Source organism: Tursiops truncatus, chromosome 5, assembly GCF_011762595.2.
Source record: "Tursiops truncatus isolate mTurTru1 chromosome 5, mTurTru1.mat.Y, whole genome shotgun sequence".
Taxonomy (NCBI): domain Eukaryota; kingdom Metazoa; phylum Chordata; class Mammalia; order Artiodactyla; family Delphinidae; genus Tursiops; species Tursiops truncatus.
In genome coordinates this window covers 38168026-38193069 of record NC_047038.1, presented here as the reverse complement: position 1 = coordinate 38193069, position 25044 = coordinate 38168026, and the positions used below count along the sequence as shown (strand labels likewise).

At 38.7% G+C, this 25044-nt stretch overlaps 1 protein-coding gene across 1 annotated transcript in view; it reads left to right on the top strand.

Annotated features, from left to right (window-relative positions):
• Positions 1 to 25044, top strand: part of CLNK (cytokine dependent hematopoietic cell linker) — a 182749-nt gene that overhangs the window by 110076 nt on the left and 47629 nt on the right. Inside the window, exons 6-8 of the mRNA XM_019928012.3 lie at positions 5628 to 5769; positions 7036 to 7133; positions 13042 to 13087. Coding sequence (XP_019783571.2) covers positions 5628 to 5769; positions 7036 to 7133; positions 13042 to 13087 — 286 coding nt within the window. The remainder of the gene's footprint in view (positions 1 to 5627; positions 5770 to 7035; positions 7134 to 13041; positions 13088 to 25044) is intronic.

The window sequence follows — 25044 nt, the reverse complement described above, 5'->3', positions numbered from 1 at the left end:
AAATTTACCAAGGCTTGATTTGTGACACAAGATAGATCTATCCTGGAGAATGTTCCATGAGCACTTGATAAGAAAGTGTATTCTGTTCTTTTTGGATGGAATGTCCTATAAATATCAATTAAGTCCATCTTGTTTAATGTATCATTTAAAGCTTGTGTTTCCTTATTTATTTTCATTTTGGGTGATGTGTCCATTGGTGAAAGTGGCATGTTAAAGTCCCCTACTATGATTGTGTTACTGTCGATTTCCCCTTGTATGGCTGTTAGCATTTGCCTTACATATTGAGGTGCACCTATGTTGGGTTCATAAATATTTACAATTGTTATATTGTCTTCTTGGATTGATCCCTTGATCATTATGTAGTGGCCTTCTTTGTCCCTTGTAATAGTCTTTATTTTAAAGTCAGTTTTGTCTGATATGAAAATTGCTACTCCAGTTTTCTTTTGATTTCCATTTGCATGCAATAACTTTTTCCATCCCCTCACTTTCAGTCTGTATGTGTCCCTAGGCCTGAAGTGGGTCTCTTGTAGACAGCATATATACGGATCTTGTTTTTATATCCATTCAGCCAGTCTGTGTCTTTTGGTTGGAGCATTTAATCCATTTACATTTAAGGTAGTTATCAATATGTATGTTCCTATTACCATTTTCTTAACTTTTTTGGTTTTGTTATTGTATGTCTTTTCCTTCTCTTGTGTTTCCTGCCTAGAGAAGTTCCTTTAGCATTTGTTATAAAGCTGGTTTGGTGGTGCTGAATTCTCTTAACTTTTGCTTGTCTGTAAAGGTTTTAATTTCTCCATCAAATTTGAGTGAGATCCTTGCTGGGTGGAGTAATCTTGGTTGTAGGTTTTTCCCTTTCATCACTTTAAATATATCCTGTCACTCCCTTCTGGCTTGCAGAGTTTCTGCTGAAAGATCAGCTGTTAACCTGATGGGGATTCCCTTGTGTGTTATTAGTTGTTTTTCCCTTTCTGCTTTTAATATTTTTCTTTGTATTTAATTTTTGATAGTTTGATTAATATGTGTCTTGGCATGTTTCTCCTTGGATTTATCCTGTATGGGACTCCCTGTGCTTCCTGGACTTTTGACTATTTCCTTTCCCATATTAGGGAAGTTTTCAACTATAATCTCTTCAAATATTTTCTCACACCCTTTTTTTTTCTCTTCTTCTTCTGGGACCCCTATAATTCGAATGTTTGTGCATTTAATGTTGTCCCAGAGGTCTCTGATACTGTCCTCAATTCTTTTCATTCTTTTTTCTTTATTCTGTTCTGTGGCAGTCATTTCCACTATTTTATCTTCCAGGTCTCTTATCCATTCTTCTGCCTCAGGTATTCTGCTATTGATTCCATTTAGAGAATTTTTAATTTCATTTATTGTGTTGTTCATCATTATTTGTTTGCTCTTTAGTTCTTCTAGGTCCTTGGTAAACGTTTATTGTATTTTCTCCATTCTATTTCCAAGATTTTGGATCATCTTTACTATCATTACTCTGTACTCTTTGTCAGGTAGACTGACTATTTCCTCTTCATTTGTTTGCTCTGGTGGGTTTTTATCTTGCTCCTTCATCTGCTGTGTGTTTCTCTGTCTTCTCATTTTGCTTATCTTACTGTGTTTGGGGTCTCCTTTTCGCAGGCTGCAGGTTTGTAGTTCCCGTTGTTTTTGGTGTCTGCCCCCAGTGGCTGAGGTTGGTTCAGTGGGTTGTGTAGGCTTCCTGGTGGTGGGGATTGGTGCCTGTGTTCTGGTGGATGAGGCTGGATCTTGTCTTTCTGGTGGGCAGGACCCCATCTGGTGGTGTGTTTTGGGGTGTCTTTGACCTTAATATGATTTTAGGCAGCCTCTCTACTAATGGGTGGGGTTGCGTTCCTGTCTTGCTAGTTTTTTTGGCATAGGCTGTCCAACACTGTAACTTGCTGCTCGTTGAGTGGAGTTGGGTCTTAGCATTGAGATGGAGATCTCTGGGAGCGCTTTTGCCATTTGATATTACATGGAGCCGTGAGGTCTCTGGTGGAACAATGTCCTGAACTCAGCTCTCCCACCTCAGAGGCTCAGGCCTGACACCTGGCCAGAGCATCAAGACCCTGTAAGACACATGGCTCAGAAGAAAAGGGAGAAAGAAAGAAAAGAAAGAAAGAAAGAAAGAAAGAAAGAAAGAAAGAAAGAAAGAAAGAAAGAAAGAAAGAAAGAAAGAAAGAAAGAAAGAAAGGAAGGAAGGAAGGAAGGAAGGAAGGAAGGAAGAAAGAAAGAAAGAAAGAGAGAAGGAAAGAAAGAAGGAAGGAAAGAAAGAAAGAAAGAAGAAAGAAAGAAAGAAAGGGGAAGGGAGGGAGGGAGGAAGGAAGGAAGGAAGGAAGAAAGAAGAAAGAAAGAAAGAAGGAAAGGAAGGAAGGAAGGAAGGAAGGAAGGAAGGAAGAAAGAAAGAAAGAAAGAAAGAAAGAAAGAAAGAAAGAAAGAAAGAAAATATAATAAAATACAATAAAGTTATTAAAATAAAGAATTTTTTAAATTATTAAAAATTTAAAAGTAATAAAAAAAGAAAGTGCAACCAAACCAAAAAATATATCTATCAATAGTAATAAGTGCTAAAAACTATACTAAAAAAAAAAATGACAGACAGAACTCTAGGACAAATGGTAAAAGCAAAGCTATACAGACAAAATCACACAAAGAAGCATACACATACACACTCACAAAAAGAGGAAAAGGAAAAAATGTATATATTTTTTGGGAAGTCTGAGGTCTTCTGTCAGTGTTCAGTAGGTTTTCTGTAGGAGTTTTTCCACATATAGATGTATTTCTGATGCATTTGTGGGGAGGAAGCTGATCCCCACGTCTTACTCCTCCTCCATCTTGAATGTCTCCTGGACTTTTGTTTTTGAAATGTTTTTGATTACTGCTTCAGTCTGCTTACTAGGGATCAGTCTATTCAGAAAATCTGGTTCTTCATGATTCAATCTTGGAAGGTTATATAATTCTAAGAATTTATATCCATTTCATTTTGGTTATCCAATTTGTTGGCATATAGCTATTCATAGTAGTCTCTTATAATCTTTTGTATTTCTGTGGTATTTGTTGTAACTTCTCTTTCGTTTCAGATTTTATTTATTTAAGCCTTCTCACTTTTTCTTAGTATATCTAGCTAAAGGTTTGCCCATTTCATTTATCTTTTCAAAGAAGCAGGTCTTAGTTTCATTCATCTTTTTCTGTTGTCTTTTTTTCTCTATTTCATTTACTTCCACTCTAATTTTTAGTATTTTCTTCCTTCTACTGACTTTGGTCTTTGTTTTCTCTTCTTTTTCTAGCTATTTTATGTATAAGGTTATATTATTTATTCAAGATTTTTCTTATTTCTTGAAGTAGGCCTGTATTGCTACCTTCCCTCTTAGTACTGCTTGGCTGCATATGTAGGTTTTGGTATGTCATATTTTCATTTTTATTTGTCCTCATGTGTTTTTTTTTTATTTCTCCTTTGAATTTTTCCATTAACCCAATATTTGTTCAGTAGCATGTTGTTTAGTCTTATGTTCATTTGTCTATACAGGTTGTATCCTTTTCTTCTCCCCCTCATATTTTTGTTGCCACAAAAACTTCCCTTTTTATGTTGTGAGTTCATTACCAAATTTAAGTAGCTATAGTTATTTTTAATGTTTTTTCCTTTAACCTTTATGCTATAATTAAGTGTTTAACAACCTATTCTGATATAGAGTTGCAATTTTCTGATTCTATTTATCACATTACTCAAAGTTTTGTATACTTTTACCTTTTTGTTTCAAGTAGAAGAGCTCCTTTCAACATTTCTTGTAAGGCAGGTCTAGTGGTCATGAACTCCCTCAGGTTTTATTGTCTAGGAAAGCCTTTATTTCTCCTTTATATCTGAAAGATAACTTTGCTGGATAGAGTATTCTTGGCTCACAGTTTTTATCTTGCAGTATTTTGAGTATGTCATTCCTTTCTCTCATGGCCTACAGAGTTTCTGCTGAGAAGTCTGCTTATAGCCTAATGGGAGTACCTTTGTAGGTTACTGTCTTTTTTTTCCCTGAGTGCCTTTATTACTCTTTCTTTATCATTGACTTTTGACAGTTTTAATATAATGTGTCTTGGAGAAGGTCTTTTTGCATTAAGATAATTAGGTGTTCTATTAGCTTCGTGGACTTGTATATCCAGTTCCTTCCTCAGGTTTGGGAAGTTCTCAGCTATTATTTTTTTAAATAAGCTCTCTACTCCTTTCTCCCTCTCTTCCTTTTCTGGTATACCTGCTATCTTATGGTGCTTTTTTCTAATGCAATCAGATAACTCTTATAGAATTTCTTCATTTTTTAAAAAAATCTTAGTTCTCTCTCCTCTTCTACCTGAATCATTTTTAAATTTCTATCTTTGAGCTCACTGATTCTCTCTTCCACATTATCTGCTCTATTCCCAGTGCTTTCTAATGTATTCTTCATCTCATTTACTGAGTTCTCAAGCTCCAGAATTTCTGTTTGATTATTTTTTAGAGTTTTAGTCTCTTTGGTAAAGTATTCCTTCTGTCATTGGTTTTATTCCTGAGCTCATTGAATTGCTTTCTGAGTTTTCTTATGGCTTGTTGAGTTTCCTCATGACAGCTATTTTTAACTCTACCAGTTAGATCACAGTCTCCTGTGACTTAAATTTGGTTTCTGGATAATTGTCATATTCATTTTGTGATACTGTGTTACCACGGTTTTTCATGGTGCTTGATGAGTTGTTCCTCTACCAGTGCATTTGAAGTAGTAAACACCTCTCTTGTTTAGGTAAAGCTTTGATTACTTTGATTCTAACAGTTCCACAGATTGGTAATTAGAGACCTTTCTTTTGTTTTTCAGTAGGTGCTGCTATAGCACGTTTTTGTTTTTTCTTATCTGAGCTGCCTATTTGAGAATCAGCAGTTGCCACCCTCCACTGCCTCTACCAGAGATTTCACTGGCGCCCTTGTCATTGCAGCTTATGCCTCTGGGATCACTGGTGCCTTGCTGATGTCAATGTCACTGCTGCTACTGGCATCTTCATGTCCAGTGTTGCTTGAGTTATCAGCAATGCTACTGTAGCAAGGGATGGGGAGCCATGGGCAGGGAGTGCCAGAATCACACACACACCTGGCGTTTGCAGGTCCTGCTGCTGCTGCTGCTGCTGCCCAGTTCCTTGTGGCCATGGGCACCACTGTAGCCAGGAAATAAGAGTCGTGTACCACCTCTGCTGCTGCCACCAGGTTTTCTGGGGGTCAGGATTATGGGCACCACCTCTACTGTTCCCCTGATTATGCTCTCTCTATGTATTCCGATCTACCTACCTTCAGATGTACAAACATGTGGATCTCTCTGGAGTCCTGGTGTCTTGGGCAGAGGAACCTTTGTTGAGTTATGGATGTTTTACTAGTTGTAGATTGAAGGGGAGAGACAAAGGGAGTGTCTCACACCATCATAACGCTGATGTCATTCTAGGGATAACATTAGAATTCTGCCTACTACAAGAATTTAACTGCCTCAGATCCCAGACTCTCAAATCTTTAACTCCAAGCTAAGAGAATCCATATTACTCCCCTAGCTAGCATGGTAGTCTATAATCTTTGTCATTATTGTACCTTTCCTTGACTCACTCAAACGTTCCTTCCTTAGGGAAGGAACTTAGCAGCAGTCCTCGATGGAGCAAAAGACCACACAGACGAGGACTATGAAGACCTTGAGTTTCACATGGTAGAAGCACAGCAATCAGTGAAAATTTTACCAGCCAGGCCTATAAAGGAATCTGAATATGCGGGTAACATTTGGGGGCTGAAATCTGAAAATGCATGTCCGTGCTGCAATAATGCATAGCAACTAAAGCTGCAGGTTCTGAATTAAACAGCTCTAGTTTAAAATCATGCCTCTATGTCTTATTAGCTGTGTGACCTTGAGCAAGCATCTAAAAATCATTTTCTCTATCAGAAAACAGGGTTCATAATAAGAGAACTTACCCCCAGCGTGTTTTTTGAAGATCACATGTATGATGCATGCTGAGTTCTCACCAGAGGACTTAACACAGAGTCAGAGCTCTGTGACTATTGGTTATTATTATCATGATGCTCATCTTGAGTCCTAGAAACAACTGATGAGCATGACAGAACATTGACCAGCAGGAATGTGGGCAACATCCCTGTTAAGACAAAGTTTGCATAGAGGAGATTACAGTAAAAGGGAAGACTTTTTAATATGGCTGATATGTTTTGCCAGTAACCAGCATATGAGTGCAACTAGGGCATGGCAACAAAGCCAAGCTTTTTAAGAGAAAGAAGAGCTTATTACAAATCCACCTTTGCCTCTTTCTAACTGGGGTGCTTTGGGAAGCTCCAGCAAGTTCTCTGAACATTAGGTAAAGCACACTGCTGTAAGGGAAAAGAGAAAGCATTTGTGATTTCTGAGAGCCTGATCTACTAAAATGACTCTACTGGGGAGAATCACCTTGTAAATAATAATGATATTCCTTTCTTCCTTTACTCAGCAAGCATTTACTGAGTATGTACTGTGTGCCAGTTATCACATTAAGATTGATCAAGTGACATAAAGATAAACAAAGCATAATCCATGTTCTCAGGAAGGTCACAATCTAATGGCAGAAAGACAGATAAACAGATAAGTATGATAGAATAAGTTAAGTAGATAATGTATATAATTATGTTAAGTATATAATTAAGCATATGTTAAGTATATGACATGGAAAAGAGAGCCAGGGTGGTGTGCAGGTGTCTAGGAAGATTTTCGAAGGGCATGACACAGCCCAAGCCTTGACAGATGAGTAGGATTCTCCAAGTGGATAAGAGAATGAAGAATGTTCAGGTCCAGACTTTGACATTTACGTGTATGGACCAAGAGAAGTGACTTCTCCTCTTTGAACCTCAGTCTCTTCATCCGTAAAGTGGAAGTAGAATTACTTGCCTCATACCTATATTGTGATGATTCAATGAGTTTGTAGATAGGCAAATAGTTTATAAATTATAATATGCTGAGCCATGTAAAGTATGAACTTAAACTTTTTCTCTTCTCACAGATACACGTTATTTCAAGGGTGTGATGGACACACCCCTTTCCTTAGATGCCAAGACCTCTATCCCCACAGACAGGCAAACCCGGATGAGGCTGGAAGAAGTGAGTAAAGGCTTGACCATATGAACCAAACATATGGAGAGCACATCCTAGCAGCCTAGAGCTTCCCCATCTCTCATTCCCAAGGCATCTTGTTAGGTGATGAGCAGGTCAAGCTCAGTGAGGTGCAGGGGGATTAGACTGGTGGGGTCATCGTCCTGTAGAGTAAGCCTAGAAGGGAGAAGAACATTTGTTGAAGATTTTCTGTGAGCCAGGCATCAGGCTTTCCCCTGCACCTCATCGAATGCTCATCCTGTTCTCCGGAAGCAGAATTTAAACTCAAAGCTTTTTGATAATAACATCATTTTGCCCAGATTTTAGGCCCAAAGATTCCAACTGCTAATTATGTGGTAATAAGTACAGTCAGCCTTCCATATCTGCCAGTTCCCCATCTGCAGATTCAACCAAGGATTTAAAAAACAAAAATTCCACAAAGTTCCAAAAAGGAAAACTTGAATTTGCCACACGCCAGCAAGTATTTACGTAGTATATACATTGTATTTACAACTATTTACATAGCATTTACATTGTATTCGGTATTATAAGTAATCTGGAGATGATTCAACCAACCAAGGATTGAGTAGTACCATAGTATGTACTTAGTGAAAAAAATCCAAGTGTAAGTGGACCCACACAGTTCAAACTCGTGTTATTCGTGGGTCAGCTGTATACAGGAGTATGTGTGTAGGTTATTTCCAAATACTATGCTATTTCATATAAAGGACTTGAGCATCCACAGATTTTTATATTCATGGGGATTCCTGAAACCAATCCCCTACAGATACCAAGGGATGACAGTAAGTCAAACAACCTCTCTGAGCCTCTTTGTAAACCCATCTAAAAAATAAGAATAAAAATCTCTGCCATGCTTACTTCAAAAAGCTGTTGAGACCACAAAAGATAATCTTATGAAAATATCTTGTAAATGTAAATGCTCTAAACACATATAGAATTTTATTTGTAATAACACTTTTGCTAATGTTTAATTTTCTTAATGCATAAATGCATAAAATACAAATTAATCATCCCTGGGGGTGCAGGGCTATTAGTCATAACATTTTGGGTACATTTCATGTCAATGTTTTCTATGCTGATATGTTTTGCGCAAGGGAGTCCTTATTATATAGCATACACCAGTTTTCTTTCCTTTTCACATTAACTTTCAGTCATAAAACAATCTCTCATGTGACAAAACAAGCATTAATAAGCATAATCTTTACAGATACATCACTCCCCATTATAAGATTTTTAATTATTTTACTTAACCACCGAGTGAAAACATTTTAAATGGTTTTAGTACATATTGTTAAATTTCTTCCTGAAAAATCATTTCAATTTACCCTCCCAGAAGCCCTATGTTGGAATTTCCACCTCATAGAATTCTCACCCAAACTGGATATCACATTTTTAATCATAATTTAAAAAAACAAAAAAGAGACTTCACTGTTCTTTTTTTAAATCTGTAACACATTTATTAGTGAGTGTGAACATGCTTTTGAATATTTATAACACATCTTCCTTGTGCATTATCTGTTCAAATAGTTTACCTACTTAACTTGAGGGTTTCTGTTAAATATTGACAAGAAAAGGAAACTACAAATTTTACCAAATAATGTCATTTACACAGAACACAGCCAATAGAGATTGGGAGAGCAAGATAAGGGATAAAATACTGAACACTTCCTCTTTACACAGACACCAAGCTAAACACTTGAATCATTCACTCAACAAATTCACTCAAGACATATGTGTTGGGTGCCTGCCATGGACCAGACAAAATTATAGGCATCAGTAAACCACCAAGGCCCTGCTCTCGTGAAACTTACATCTAGTGGGAGGAGACCTGTGATAAATAAATAGATAAATAATAGATACAAAGACAATATGTCAAGTGACGAGTGCTTTGAGAAAATAATGAAAGCAGGGCACTCATGGAAGGTCTTTCGGAGGATAGATGGCAATGAATGAATGAATGAATGACATTTAATCCTTAAAATGACCTTGCAAGACAAACGTTATAATCCCTATTTTAATGGCTCCAATACTTACCTTCTCTGAGCCTTTACTGTCTCAGCTATAAAAACTCATAGCTTTATGATAATACATACAAAACACAGTGCCTGGCACAAAGCAATCCGTTACTAAATGACACCTCCATGAGGACAGGGACCATTTTAGCCCCAGTACCCAGCACAGTGCCTTTATGTAAGAAGTTTTCAACAGATGTGGGTTAATTGGATAGAAATGAACAAACAAACTCTCAGTCATTTGATCTGAACCTTGAAATACGAATAGCCCGAAATATTAACAGGAAAAGAGACACAGTCTTCTTTCCCAGTTTGATTTCTATTCACATGGAACCCTTATTCCAGTCTGTTCCTCAAAGTTGTCACGTGAATATTTGCTACTATTCCCAAGATGTAAAACTGGGGCAGCCCCACAGGGGGCTGTTTGACAGGGAGGAGGACACTTCAGGGCTCTCATCACTAAAGCATGAAGCATATTCAGGGAACAATAGGAATTTTAGAGTCATTGGGCCAGAGGCTAAAGACACAAGTTCTTATCTGGTTATAAAGAATAGAAAATTCTGACCTAGAAAGTTAAGTTTTTCTTTCCCTAAAAATCACTGATAATCCCCCTTTCCATGTAAGTAAACCTTCATGAGAAGAATGCTTTTTAAAAAAATAATAATTCTTATTTAATTTTTTTTAAAACAACTATGCCAGAATTTGTCTCCATTTGTATTACTTTATATCTTTTCATATTATCTTTGTAGCTTTCTGTTACAAATTTCTTCTTTTAGTTAGGTCACTTTGCAAGTGGAACTATAATCTCAACATATTAAGTCAAGTGAAATCTTGTGAGAAAAAGGATATGGGAGATTGAGCACAATTTTGGCCAGGAGGGAAGTTGTCTTATAAATTAATTATATAAGGACTTGGCCTCGATTCAGATAAAAAAGGAATTTTGCTTTTATAATCAATGTTTGAATAATCAAGTTTTTATGGTAAGCAGATTTTTTTTTATTATAACCTCATTCTCAGGAGTTAATTCTAATTCATTTTGCACATTTATGTTGAGATTAAACTCTCTGTGAAATGGATCTTCAACAATCCTTACAGGGGCCAGTTCTTACGATGACTCCTTAGACTGGTTACAACTGTCTTAAACCACTAGACCACTGTCCAACTTTTCATTTATTGAGCGCTTGCTGTGTACAAAGCACTATGCTCAACAATGGGGGTAAAAAAAAATTAGCCAATGCCCACAGTCTAATGGAGGAGGCATTGGCCCAAACAGGCAGTTTTGATGTAATACAAAACGTTAAGACAGAAGTGACACAGGATGCAAAGAGCGGGGAGCTGCATCACTTAGTCCAGCCAGAGGCTTTTAAGAAGCCTTCTGGAGGAAGCAATGCAAAGCAGCCTTTGACATCAGTGACATATTGCACTGTAATCAGTAGTTCTGATCCGAGACCATTTTGACCCCTAGTGGTCATTTACAATGCCTGGAGACACTTTTGGTTGTCAGGACTTGGGGAGTGCTACTGACACGTGCTGGGTGGAGGGCAGGGATGCCGCTCAGTATAATGCAAAAGCACAGGGCAGCCCTCACAGCAGAGAATCATCCGACCCCAACTCTCAATGATGCTAAGGCTGAAAAACTTCTGTTATAATTAAACGTGTGTTATAATATGTTGTAAACTCAGAACTGCGTGCATGTCTGAGTCTTCCTTCACCATCCAAGTTCTTATTCCTCTTTGTTCCCTCATAATCCAGCATTGATACAGGTATAAAGTAGGCACTAGTAAATATTTATTTGATAGAAAAATGGGAGTAGCACTGGGGGAGGGGCAGGAAATATTTCTAGGCCCAGGATCCTATGCTAATATCATCAGAGGGTGCCTCCCCCTGGGGAAGATGCAATGCAAAGAAACTCTCTCATGCGAAAGATCCAAATGGATCCAAATGTTCAAAAGGGAAAGTGAACATTGGCCACCAAAGGGGAAAAGAACAGAAACACTAAGGAAGCCGCATCCCTAATACCCTAATCACGCACGGCCCAGCTGAGACAGAGACAATGGAGAACCTCTCCTGCTCCGGGCTAGCAATGGCAGGAGGGCAAGGGCATTGGGAGAGACCCGTTCTGCAGGGCAGGTGCACAGGGAAGGCTGAAACCTGAGGATGCAACAAGAACTTTGCAAAACTCCAATAAAGATGTTAAAAAAAAAAAAGCTACTATAAAAAAATAAAATAAAAACCCAGCACACCAGCCTCCATACCCTGGCGGAATTGGAAGCTGATGGTGTGACAAAGGAAGCCATAACAACAGCAAACCCAAACCACGCTCAAGCCTTGACTAACTTGGCCAGCAGAAGAGCCACCACTTTCCAAGCATAAATAAGGTGTTTCAATGTTCCACAGAGGAAGAGGTGGACGTTGAACATTAAGACATGAGGTAACAGGGCATTCAGTGACCCTTCCTCCCCATTCACCTTGGCCAACTCAACTTGGCACCAATAAAGTATAACACTGAGACTCTCTATTAGTCAGGGTTCTCTAGAAACATAGGCGGTAGATGATAGATAGATAGATAGATAGATAGATAGATGATAGGATAGATACAATAGAAAGACAGAAACATATAGACATATACAGCCATAGACATACACACATACATATAAATAAATTAGTGATTATGGAGGCTCAGTCCCACAATCTGCCATCAGAAAGCTGGAGACCCAGGAAAGTCAGTGGCATAAGTTCCAGCCTGAGTCCAAAGGCCTGAGCACCAAGAGAACCAATGATGTAAATCTCAGTCATCAAGGGCAGAAGACCTTCGTCCCTGGTCAACAGTCAGGCAGAGAGATCAAATTCTCCTTTCCCCTGCCTTTTTATTCTATTCAGGCCCTCAATGGACTGAATGATGCCCACTGGCATTGGGGAGGACAATATGCCTTACTCAGTCTACTGATCCAAATTCTAATCTCATCTGGAATCACTTTCACAGACACACAGAAATAATGTTTAATCAAATATCTGGATACCCTGTGACCCTGTCAATTGGACACATAAAACTAACCGTCGTAGACCCCAATACTGATCTAGGCTTAAAGGCTTTCAAAGGCATTGGACATCATTAGGATGTCTCTATCATCTTCTTCACTCTCATGCCTAATAATTGTACAGCCATCCCTTAATAGTTCAGCAACACCTTTAATACTATTAATAATGACAGCTAACAATTATTCAGCTTCATTTGTGTCATTTCCCGTTCTAGGCACATTGCCTGTCTCATGTAGTCCTGCCACCCTTGTGAGGTATCAGTTCTTTTGCTGCCTCCACTTCACAGATGAGGAAACTGAGGCTTAGAAGGTTAAATGACTAGCCATGTTCTCATAGCCAGCACATGATGGACGTGAAATCCCAACACGGGCATCCACACGAGGCCACACACTGAACTGCCTGCTCCATCGCTTTCATGGACTTGATCATGAATGTTGATCTTCACAATAATTCAATGACATGATTGGCTAAATATTTTCCCTATTAAAAAGATGAAAAATCTAAGACTCATAATATGGTAAATGCTTTTCCAAAGTTTCACAGCAATAAGATTGGATTGGATCTCAATTGGATCTCAAACGAAGTATTTTTATGCCAAATTACCACCTGAGGCCACTACCCTCATTGCTGGCACAGTGGTACATGTATTTACACGTATTTACACGTATTTACACGTATTGACTGATTGCCTCCCATACTCATAGGGTGATCTATAAGAATGATGAGTCCAGGGACTTATGCCTTTACCTTGGGAATCATCAGATTACAGTTATATACTGAGTGGCAGGTCATGAGATGATATAGTCACAATTTAAGAAATAATGGTGCCACGTTGTCTTCTACAGGTGGAACAACCCATTTCCAGGGATATCAGAAGCCAACATGTTAAAGGTAAAGTCAAATCACAAAGTTTGAAATATAAGTATATTTGCATCTTTCTTTGCTTCCAAGATCCTCTTACATTTTTGTCTGTGGTCACAGATTTCTTCAACAAGGTTATCTATTGACTTAACCTTCATGAAATAACTAATTTTGGAAAGAGTCTCTCACGTCTTATGCCTTTTTATCACCTTACCTTATTAATGAAGAAATTGATCGTGAAAAGTCATATTCCATGTTGTGCAATTTGGGAAAGAGATTGTTTTGAAACATATGGGTTGCATCAGATACATAACTAAGTTATTTCTCTAAGCATACCCCTCTGTAAAATTGCAAGATAGAAATCTAATTTTAAAATGCTGATTAATTAACATGAAAATAGATTTTAAAGCTTCAGGCAAAGCAACTCAATTTGGAGATAAAGATACAGGTAAGAACCTGAAAGGAAATAATCAATTTCAGTAGTGCTAGAAGCACAAATGGAGGACAGCCAAAGAAATTTAATTGGATCCTATACATTATAGCTTCTCTCACCACTTCCCCCAATGTCCCCATATTCTCTTACAATGTTCAGTTAGAAAAGATGACAATGCCATGATTTACATTTCCCAGTAACTGAAACATCGAAATCAACTTTTATGTGTCTGATGCTATATTCTATAACATATTATTAACATCACATTTTCTTTAACGGGAAAGTGTAATAGTTAGGGTCCTAAGGGGAAACAGATGGCACACACCCAAATTAGGATAATTTAAGGAGGTTTATTTACAAAGGAACTATTGACTAAGGTGTGTGAGGTGTAGGAGAAGAATGAGGGGTGATGCAGAAACTGGGGCCAACAGCAGTGGTGCTGTCACCACCCCTAAGCCCAAAAGGATGAGGGGACAGCTACAGAAAACCAGAAGGAGCTCACCACCTTGAGAGGAGCAGTGACCATTGGTTGAGGAAACACCACCAGCCCATGTGGACCTCCCAGGGTGGAACTCAAGGGAATACATTCCCCAACCTCCCTCTCCAACCTTCCTCTGATCTCCTGTTCGGACTTCCTAATGGCTGAACCCAACCTGAAACCACGGGGCAAGGTAGCCTGCATGTGCCGGTTGGTCTCCCAGGATGGAGAGTGAGGTGGAGCAGGGCGGACAAGGTGAACAGTGAACCTGGAGGCACAAAGGGAAGATATGCACAAAGGGAAGCAAGGTGGAAGGAGCAATGAGAGGAGCCTAAGTCCAGGCTCTACTACTCCCTGGCTGTGTTACCTTAAGTAAGGCACCTAACCTTTCCGAGTCTTACTTTCCTCCTCTTGAAATGGGAAGTGGGCAGGGCTTTTCTGACTCATCAATTCAATTGAATTAGCAGAGGCAGGAAACAAGAGCTGTTCCCTATTCCATCTCTCCTCTCCATCCTTCACAGCCTGACAGATCCCTGTCTATCTTCCCTCTAGACCACTCCTAAACCCCTCAAAATCGGGGAGATTTCCTATCAGTGCCTCTTTAGTCCTTAAACACGGAAATGCCTTCCATGCACACAGCACTTGATTCAGAGCTTTTCTCCATTAACTGACGTATTTTAATCCTTAGAAGACCACATGAATTACGTAAAGGAAGTTTTTTCATGCCTCTTGACAGAGAAAAGGAGCAGAGCACAGAGGCATCCCAGAGCAGATCATAATCATTTGATATATAAATGTCTTAGGTCCTAATAGAAGCTTTATAGGCAATTTATTGAGAAATGAGTCCTGGGGAGAAAGCAGACAAGAAATGGACTTCACAATTCCCCTCTTTTTTTAATAGTTCACTATAGACATGCACCTTCATTTCTTTGATTGCAGAATCTTCTTTGACCACTATTCTACATATATTAATATGTCTGTGTCACTATCAGGATGGTTCTAATTCCAATTCCAACATATGCAGGGGGGGCAGTTTCCACCCACGCACCATCAAGCAATTCTCTGGATACCAGCTGAGTATCCTACAATTCAACCCAATTCTCACACTATCCACCCAGAGACAGCACCAAATTCTACAAGTTAAGGGCTCAGTGCTACCAGACCGTACCTCACCACCACTTCAGATGCCAGTCACAAGCCCAGATTGTCACCTGTGTTTCTATAGATGGGAGGTTCCAACCACTCCCTCCTTAGGTTCGATTAATTTGTTAGAGTGGCTCACAGAACTCAGAGAAACATTTTACTTATTAAATTACCAGTTTATTGTAAAAGGATATAACTCGGGAACAGTCAGATGGAAGAGACATATAAGGGGAGGTATGAGGAAAAGGCAGGGATCTTCCATGCTTCCTGAATCTCTCAAACTCCAAACTTTTGGGGTTTTATAGAGGCTTCATTACATAGGCATGGTTGATTAAATCATTAGCAATTGTGGACTGAACTCAATCTCAAGCCACTCTCCTCTCCCTGGGACGGTGGCGGGGTCGGGGGGCCAAGGGAGGGTAGACGTAGGGGACTGTAAGTTCTTCTAACCCTTTGATCCCGTGGTCTTCAGCTAACCACCACTGACAAACAGTCCCCATCATTAGATAGAGTCCAAAAGTAAGTCACCTCCTTAACGTAACAAAAGACACCTTGATAGCTCTCATCACTATGAAATTCCAAGGGATTTAGGAGCTCTGTGCCAGACACAGGGACGAAGACCAAATATATATTTCTTATTATAAATCCCAACATCACACCTATTCATCCATATATTCATCTACACTTTGCCTCAGCTTACAAATATTTGGAGTAGTCAACAAAAACTTGCATGGTAAAATGGAAGAAAAATTTTTTAAATCGTAGGAAGTATCTAGATAGACTGTAAGACTAAGGCAAGGATAAAATTCAGGCTGCTCGGGCACACATCACTACATTCTATCACAATTAAACTGCTAGTTTTTCTCTATGCTTCCCGGTAACCTAAGCAAAAAGGCGATCACGCTTTTTTTATGTGAAATTAATTACCCAAAATAAAAAAAGAGCAAAGAAATTCCTCCGGGAGTGCAAGAAAGACACATCTTTCAGAGCTAAGTTAGTGCTGTCAATTTTATAAGGGTTGTTGGCTGATATCCAAGTAGCATGGTTATAAAATATGACTTTTTTAAAAGTAGACCCCAATGTAAACTGAAATCATAACTGCAGAGATGACCTCAGTGAAAGCAAGACTCACAGGAGTTGAGCTTGTAGGTTGCATGGAAAACTTCTTCAATAAGAGTTATTTCTTTATGTCTTCTTTTCCTGCACTTCCATAATTGATGGTTTTGTATTACCACCCAGAGCTCTAAGGTACTGTACAGAGAAAGGAGATGAAAAGGGGAAAAGTAATATGAATACCCCCATTTTTTGGATCAGGCATCTTGCTGGAAAATGCTTGAATGATTTATGTGTTTATTATAAAATTCTGTATTTTTGATGCAAACGCATTCTCAGATAATTTATTCATTCTCACAAAATGTCATAGAGAAAAACATATTGCGTGGTTCAGTAATGGCAGAATTTTATGGTGATATTTTTCATCAAGTTGAGCAGTTGTAGATTTATGTTAATGTACATTTCATATTATTTTTCTTGCAATCATATTCTGACATTATCTGGAAACTGTCAGATTTCAAGAACTTATCTTCCCTGAAGCTTGGTATTTTTCTTTTTTTTTTTTATTCCTAAAAATGGGTAAAAGTTTATTTGGAGGCAAAGTATGTATATAGTATAAGTTGTTTATGATGAACCATTAATTAGCATTAACCACAGTTGCAGAAGAAATTGTCTCTTCAGGTGAAGATAGCTGTAATATTCAAAAATGGTGTGTCTTAGCTTCTTAATGCTAAGAATAAGTGAGCCTAAAATGAGTTTCTCTTTGCCTTCCATGTGAACCAAGCACAAACTCTAAACCAGTTTCCTTTGAAGTAAAAAGCATATCATATACAAGAATGAATTTATAATGAAATACAATAAACTATCCATGAGAAGAAGAAGGAATTATGCATAGATGGCTAAACACGGATATCCAGAAACATGAGCTTGGTTGAAAAGAAGCAAGATAGAATTCTACATAATGCCATCAAAAGACCTTTCTACTAGTTTGATTTTATTCGAATTTAGGTGTCAAAGAGTTTAGAGTTAGTCTGGTTTTACCCCCTCATTTTATGCCAAGAAGCCTGGCAAGAGAAGGGGCTCACTCAAGGTCACAGAGCAAGCAGTCCTAGCATGGACCAGAACTCAAGTTTTGTCAACTATGGCAATGTTTCCATGGTTTTACTATATTTGCTAGTATCTAAAATTTTTTCTGCAAACGTTCCCTGTTCCCTGATTTCCCACTCATCCAAACTATGCAATTTTTAGTGCAAAAGACATGAATTGAGGGATGATACTGTCCTCTAGTGGCAGAACACGGCAACACAAAACATCACAAAAAATGGTGGAATTTGCCATCCTATAGATTATTTCCTTAACGAATGACAAGCTTTAGGCCCCAGGCCTAGAAATGATAAGAAATAAATTTAAGATTATTCTCCTACTATTTTAGATTTAAATTTATTTCAGACACAGCCAGTGGCTCAAAAGTGATAGAGGTCATATACCCTTATTTGGGAGCAAAAAAGAAAGAAATAAAGAAGAAAAGTGAGAGAGGCATTGATACAATATTCAGTTCAAAACCAATGTTATAAGTGTTGTAAAATCACTCATTAATGGAACTACAGGACAGTATTTTGTCTCACCAACACACAGAGAAAAGAAAAAGCATTTGAGTAGCAAATACACTCTTCAATAGTGAAATATAAAGTAGCCACAATTAGAAGAATTGAAAAGAAGGCAGTTACAACATCGTGTGATAACTGCCAGGGGAGAATGCCACTTCTATTCAAAATCACTTTGTGCCAGGGCACTGAGTCACAGAAGACCTTAGACCACGAGGAGTCCACAGTCTGGTCGGGTCTATACGAAGTGTTGTTGGAACTCAAAAAAGTACATACATACTTAATTCGGCCCCTGCAGAAGAACTGTGAATCCTAGGAAGGATTCACACAGCAACGGACATTGGGCTGAGGCGTGAGACAATGACCTCAGGGGAAGTTAATTATGTTTGAGATGTAGCAGCAGCTAAAATATGGTTGCATGAATGTTAGATTTGGGGACAAGGAGACCTGCGTTCAAATCCCAGCATTACCGCTTTCCAAATGTGAAATCTACAAGGAACGTAACCTCTCTAAGTTTGTTTCCTTATCTCTAAAAGGGAGGAAACGCACCTACATTGTAATACATCTGTCTGTTTTAAAGTTTATAACCAACGCAAATCCTATAGCATGGTTATTGACACGTGATGGACACTTGACAAAGGGATACTGACCTGAACTAATGGTTTCTGGAATTCATTCCTCCCTCTTTTACCCTCTGCCATTCTCCCTACACTGGAATGTATTCCTGCCTCTCTGTGTAGGCTGAAACCATCTCATGCTCTATCTACTTTGGTGTGGAGCATACACAATAAATCTGTTGTCAATGAATATAAAAATAAGCTCCTCAATCACAAAGACCAAAGTTTACTAAACATTGTTTTCCTTGCAGCAAACACATAGCACCGAGCTGAGCACATAGTGGATGCATGGTAAACACTAAAGTAACTCTAAAATTTAACCCATTTTAATAAAAGCGTATTAGATAAGCACGGCAGGCTGTCATAGGACCAACTAGAGACGAGCCTGTGATCCTCAGCCATGTGATCCCATTAGGTAGAGGCCCGCAAGAGGCAAGTCAAGAAGCCTGGCTGCTTCTGGCTCTGTCTCTGTCTGTGTTATGAATTTGTGAGTGCAAGTTCACGTGCCCGATGAACAGGAAGGCCAAACAAACTGAAGCATAGGAGTTTGGAGCAGAAAAAAGTTTACTGCAGGGCCATGCAAAGAGACTGGTGGCTCATCCTGTAAAAAACCTCGAGCTCCTAAGGGTTTCAGCAAAGCATTTTTAAAAGCCAGGTGAGGGGGTGGGCGGTCACAGGGTGTGTGATCAGCTCATGCACAGTTCTCTGATTGGCCGATGGTGAAGGAACAGGGCAGTGTCACAGGGGTTAACATTATCAGTCCTTAGGCTCCAGGAGGCCTGGGGGCTGTGTGCTCATGGTCATCAAGTAGTTAACATCTTCCGTGTGGTGCAAGGTTTTCACATCCGTAAAAAAAACTCAGGAAATGTGCATCAAATACTCTTATCTATGTACTTCACAGAGAAGATAAAGCAGAGGATATGCCGGAAGGCCTGTCCCAGGAAGATCCCGTAGGGTCCTGCTCCGTTACAAATTTAGGCAAATGATATTCCCTTACTGGCCCTTAATATCCCATCTATAGAAATATGGGAGAACACAACGGCCTCTAGCATTTTGTGAATCCATGGATATGGTCCATACATACAAATCCACCCACCCCACTGCCCATGTCATCGCCTCTGAAGCCTCAGTCCTTCCCTTCACCCTGCCTGCCCACCTTTCCTGAGACACACAGGTCAGCGGAAAAGATGTCTCCTGGGCTTGTTTAAGAAAGATGCTTCCATCCCACATCTGTCACTAACAAGGTGCAGCTGTTGACGTACATGTTCCTAAGAAACTGCACTTTCCAACCTTATTTGAGGAACTGTTAAATCTGGCAGGTCCCTCCCACATCCTTGGCTTCGCCTAACTTAATCCCTCCCCACTCAACCCAAAGAATGGTTTCAGCAATTTACTGCTGGAAGTAATTTCTGAAAGTTTCCACAGACGTGGAGAGGTTTCTCAAACAGGCCTTGTGAAATACGCGCTAGCCACTTGGATCGTAAGTTGCTTCTTTGGACGCTTCCGCAATTAATCATCAGGACGTGAAATCCTGAAGGTTCACTTTTATACATCATAAAAGTTTTAGACATAATAAATACGGCGACTGAGGCCAGGTTTTATCCAATTTTGTTCAGAGTCTATGTCTCTAATTACAGAACATTACACGGATGGTATGTTTCCAAAAGCGTTGATTGTGATGATCATATTTCATAGATAAAGGGTATTGCGTATATTTAGCACAAATTGACTAGGAGCTAATTGAAAAACAAGTATCATTTTATTTAAGCTTGGCCATCCAAGGAACTGCACTTCATTATCTGCATTTTACAGACATGGAAACAAGCCCAGAACATTTAAATAATGTGCCCAAGATTACTCAGTAAGTGATTGAGGGGAGATTAGAACCCAACACGAATGATTTCAAAGATCCCATTTGTGACCACTCTATTGCATCATTGTCCCTTCTATCAAGAAACAAATTCTTGGAACCCACATATCTTCTCTTCCAACCATTTCAATCACAGATGAGGAAACCAAAGCTCAGAGAAGCCAAACAACTTGTACTAAGTCACGTGGCACATCAGTAGTAGCACTAAAACCAGATCACAAGCAGTGGTAAATGTCTAATATCCAAATCTCTGAAAAAAAGGTATGAGAACAAAGTTGGAGGACTGATGCTACTCAATATCAAGGCTTACTATAAAGCTATAAAGCTATAAATCAAGACAGTGTGGTATTAATGAAGGACTAGAAAAATAGATCAGTGGAACAGAAGAGAGAACCCAGAAATAGACCCCCATAGAGTCAACTGACCTTTGATAAAGAAGCAAAGGCAATACAATGGAGCAGAGGTAGTCTTCTCCACAAATGGTGCTAAAACAATTGGATATCCACCTACAAAAATATAAATCTAGATACAGATCTTACACCCTTTGCAAAAATTAACTTGAAATGCATCATAGACCTAAATTAAAAATCAAAACTATAAAACTCACAGAAGATTGCATAGAAAACCTAGATAACCTTGGGTATGGTGATGCCTTTTTAGTTACAACACCAAAGACATGATCTATGATTGATAAGCTGAACTTGATCAAAATTTTAAAACTTCTGCTCTGCAAAAGACAATATAAGAGAATAAAAAGACAAGCCACAGACTGAGAGAAAATATTTGCAAATGAAACATCTGATAAAAGACTATTCTCCAAACTATATAAAGAACTCTTAAAGCTCAACAAAAAGAAAACAAACAGCCCAATGGGGGAAAAAAAAAATGTGTCAAAGACCTCAACAGAGACCTCACCAAAGAAGACATACAGGTGGCAAATATGCATATGAAAACATGCTCCACATCATATGTCACCAGGGAAATGTAAATTGAAACAATAATGAGATACCCCATCCATCTATTAGAATGGCCCAAATCAAAACACTGATAACAGCAAATGCTGGTGAGGATGTGGAGCAACAGGAACTCTCATACACTGCTGGTGGGAATGCAAGATAGTACAGCCACTTTGGAAGACAGATTGGCAGTTTCCTACAAAACTGAGCATACTCTTACCATGTGATCCAGCAATCACACTCCTTGGTATTTACCAAAGGAATTGAAATTTTATGTCCACACAAAAACCTACACACAGATGTTTATAGCAGCTTTATTCATGATTACCAAAAACTTGAAAGCAACCAAGATGTCCTTCAGTAGGTGAATGAATAAATAAACTGTGGTACAATCCAGACATTCCACTGTGGAATATTATTCAGTGCTAAAAAGAAATGAGCTATCAAAACACAAAAATACATGGGGGAAACTTAAATGCATATTACCAAGTGACAAAAGCCAATCTGAAAAGGCTACATATTATGTGATTCCAACTATATGACATTCTGGAAAAGGCAAAACTATGGTGGCAGTAAAAAGTTCAGTGATTGCCAAGAGTCTGAGTCGGGGAGAGAGATAAATACATAGAGCACAGAAGATTTTTAGTGAAAATACTCTGTATGGTATTATAATGATAAGTACATTATACATTTGTCCAAACCCATAGAATGTACACCAAGAGTGAGCCCTTAGGTAAACTATGGCCTTTGGGTGATTATGATGTATCCATGTAGCTTCATCCTTGGTAAAAAATGTAACATTTGGGCTAGTGATGTTGATAATGGGGGAGGTTATGCATGTGTGGGAGCAGGTGATAAATTGGAAATCTCTGTACCTTCCTTCCAATTCTGTTGTAAACCTAAAACTGCTCTAAAAAAATAGTCTTTATTTTTTAAAAAAGTAATTATGCTCACCACAGACATATTAAAGAAAATGTTGCACCTCAAAAAAATAGTATGTACATACATGCATATATAGACCTATTATAAATTTTACTGATAAAAGGATGTATATAGCACAGAGTTTTAAAATAATAGTAAAATATACAACACTCTGTCATAAATTTTATATAGCCAATTGATTTTCACAGAGTGCTTTCACTGATTTTTTCTAAACTCTTGTATCTGCAGCCAAATGATGATTGCAATTGATGTAATTACATGAACAGCTTCTTAGCTGAGTCAGATGACAGTTTTTCAATATCAGAAGTATATTTCCTCAATTTTCCTCTTTTTACAATGTAATGCAACAACATACAGACACAACACACTTTTATATTTAATTTGCTTTGTCAACATTTTCTCCATCTCTTTAAGTATAGACAAGCCGTAAAGCAATAAATCAAACCCTAATTTGCAGCATTTGCCAATTTCCATGGTGTAAATACTTCCCCTACAGTAGATTTCAAGCTACCAACATGATCATTGAACAGGTAGTTGGGAAGAGATACCATTTTTTAGTATTTCCATCATAGACACAGTAGAGGTAAATAACTTCAACAGCACAGATAAATGTGGTAGAATAACTAGGAAGTCATGAGTTTTGAGCTGATGCTACCTTTGTTTTTGAAATAACTTAAGTGTACATTTACATAATTATTTTTTTAATAATGGCCGTGTTTAACACCTGCATGGCAAAATCTTGAAAAATTAACAACCAGCTCCTATAAGCTGGCACCAGTAACCCTCCCAGCCCCCCACCCCCACCCCGAAATGCCACATGCAGGTCTCGCGATACTCTAACTTCACAGAACCCTCTGAGGTTGAGAACTTGTTCATGACTTCACCCTAACAAGTTATGGAGGTAATAGATTCTACAGCAATGCTGTGTTCAGCTCACTACATTATCTCCCAAGAAGCAATACATTTTTCAGCAGAAGTGAAAACTGCCTTACTGCAGACTGAAGAGCAAAATAAGGACACAGTCTCGGCAGATGGTGCTAATTACACATGCAGCCAACAGATGGCGAGCATGCCAGCCTCCTCCTAGTGAAAACTGCTTGACTGAATGTCAAGATGCGAACTATCTCGAATAAAAACTGTTTGGGTCTTCTGATGGGACAGGGAATTTTTCATAGCATTTGGGGTATTTGTGTACCTCCTCAGGAGGGTCGATTGCCATTTTCCCTCTAATCTTCCATTACACAATAATACTAGTTACAGTGGGGATGCATTCAAAGCCATCACGTGAACTTCATCAATTCATTTATTCCACATACGAAGTCCCATGAAGTATGAGTAACCATGTCTCACTTTTCCAGATGAGAAATTGCAACCGTTCCTCAATCCATTTGTTTATTTCATTAATATTTATTGAGATCCTGCCTTGACCCTACCCATAATAGTAGCAGAATCAAGGTTCAAATTCAAGAAACTCAGCTCCAAATCTCATCTTCTTCCAGTATGTCAAATACCTGAGTTGTTATTACTTTCTTGAACAAGCCCCACCCCTGCAAAAAAAATATGGTTGAATTTTATCTGAATTATTATCAAAGCTGTATGACAGTATGACAAGTTATTTCACCTGTTTGATCTAGTTTTCTCCCTCGTGGAGTCCCTGAAGTTCGTTTCTACCTCTTAGTCTATAACATTTCAGTTATCTAAGCAATAAATAAGAGAAGCTCATGGCATAAATTACTGCTGTTAGATATATTTGACATAGCTGAAGGCTTCAGGATTTTTGATATTGCATATAATATCAGAAACACATTTTAAAAAATATTTTAAACATCTTTATTGAGATACAGTGCACATACTATAAAATTCACTAATTTAAAATGTACAATTCAATGACTTTAGTATATTCATAGAATTCTGCAACTATCACCACAATCTAAGTTTAGAAAATTTTATCACCGAAAAAGAAAGCCTGTATCCATTAGAAGCCGTTCCTCAACCCTTGCCCTTCCCCAAGAAACCACTAATATACTTCCAATCTCTATGGGTTTGCCCATTCTAGATTTTTAAAATATAAATGAAATCATCCAATATGTAGTCTTTTGACTTCCTTCATTGAGTACAATGTTTTAGAAGTTCATCCATGTTGTAACATGTATCAGTACTTTATTCCTTTTTACTGACAAATAACGTTCCATAGTACAGACATACTTGTTTATTCTTTCATCAGTTGATGGACATTTGGGTGGTTTCTTACCTTTTGACTTTTACGAATACTGCTGTTATGAAAATTCATGTACAAGTTTTTGTATGGATGTATGTTTGCATTTCTCTTTGAGTATATACCCAGGAGTGGAATCTGCATACACACATTTTTTTTAAACTTTTTTTTTTTTGGCTATGTTGGGTCTTCATTGCTGCGTGCAGGCTTTCTCTAGTTGCGGCGAGCAGGGGCTACTCTTCGTTGTTGTGCGCATGCTTCTCATTGCTTTTCTTGTTGCAGCGTGAGGGCTCTAGGGCACGTGGGCTCAGTAGTTGTGGCTCACAGGCTCTAGAGCACAGGCTCAGTACTTGTGGCACACAGGCTTAGTTGCTCCGCGGCATGTGAGATCTTCCTAGACCAGGGATCAAACTAGTGTCCCCTGCATTGGCAGGTGGATTCTTAACCACTGCGCCACCAGGGAAGTCCCCACACACAGTTTTTAAATGAGGGGGATACTAACTGATGCCAGAGAAAACCTTACATCATAATGAAGGTACACGACTCACAGACGGTGTAGGGAAAAGATGCACCACCGTTAAGGCAAAGTTCTCACCACAGCCTACAAGACCCTGTGTGATCTGGGCACCCCTCCACCACCACCGTGGGGACAGTAGTGCCCCTTTGTGCTCATCCC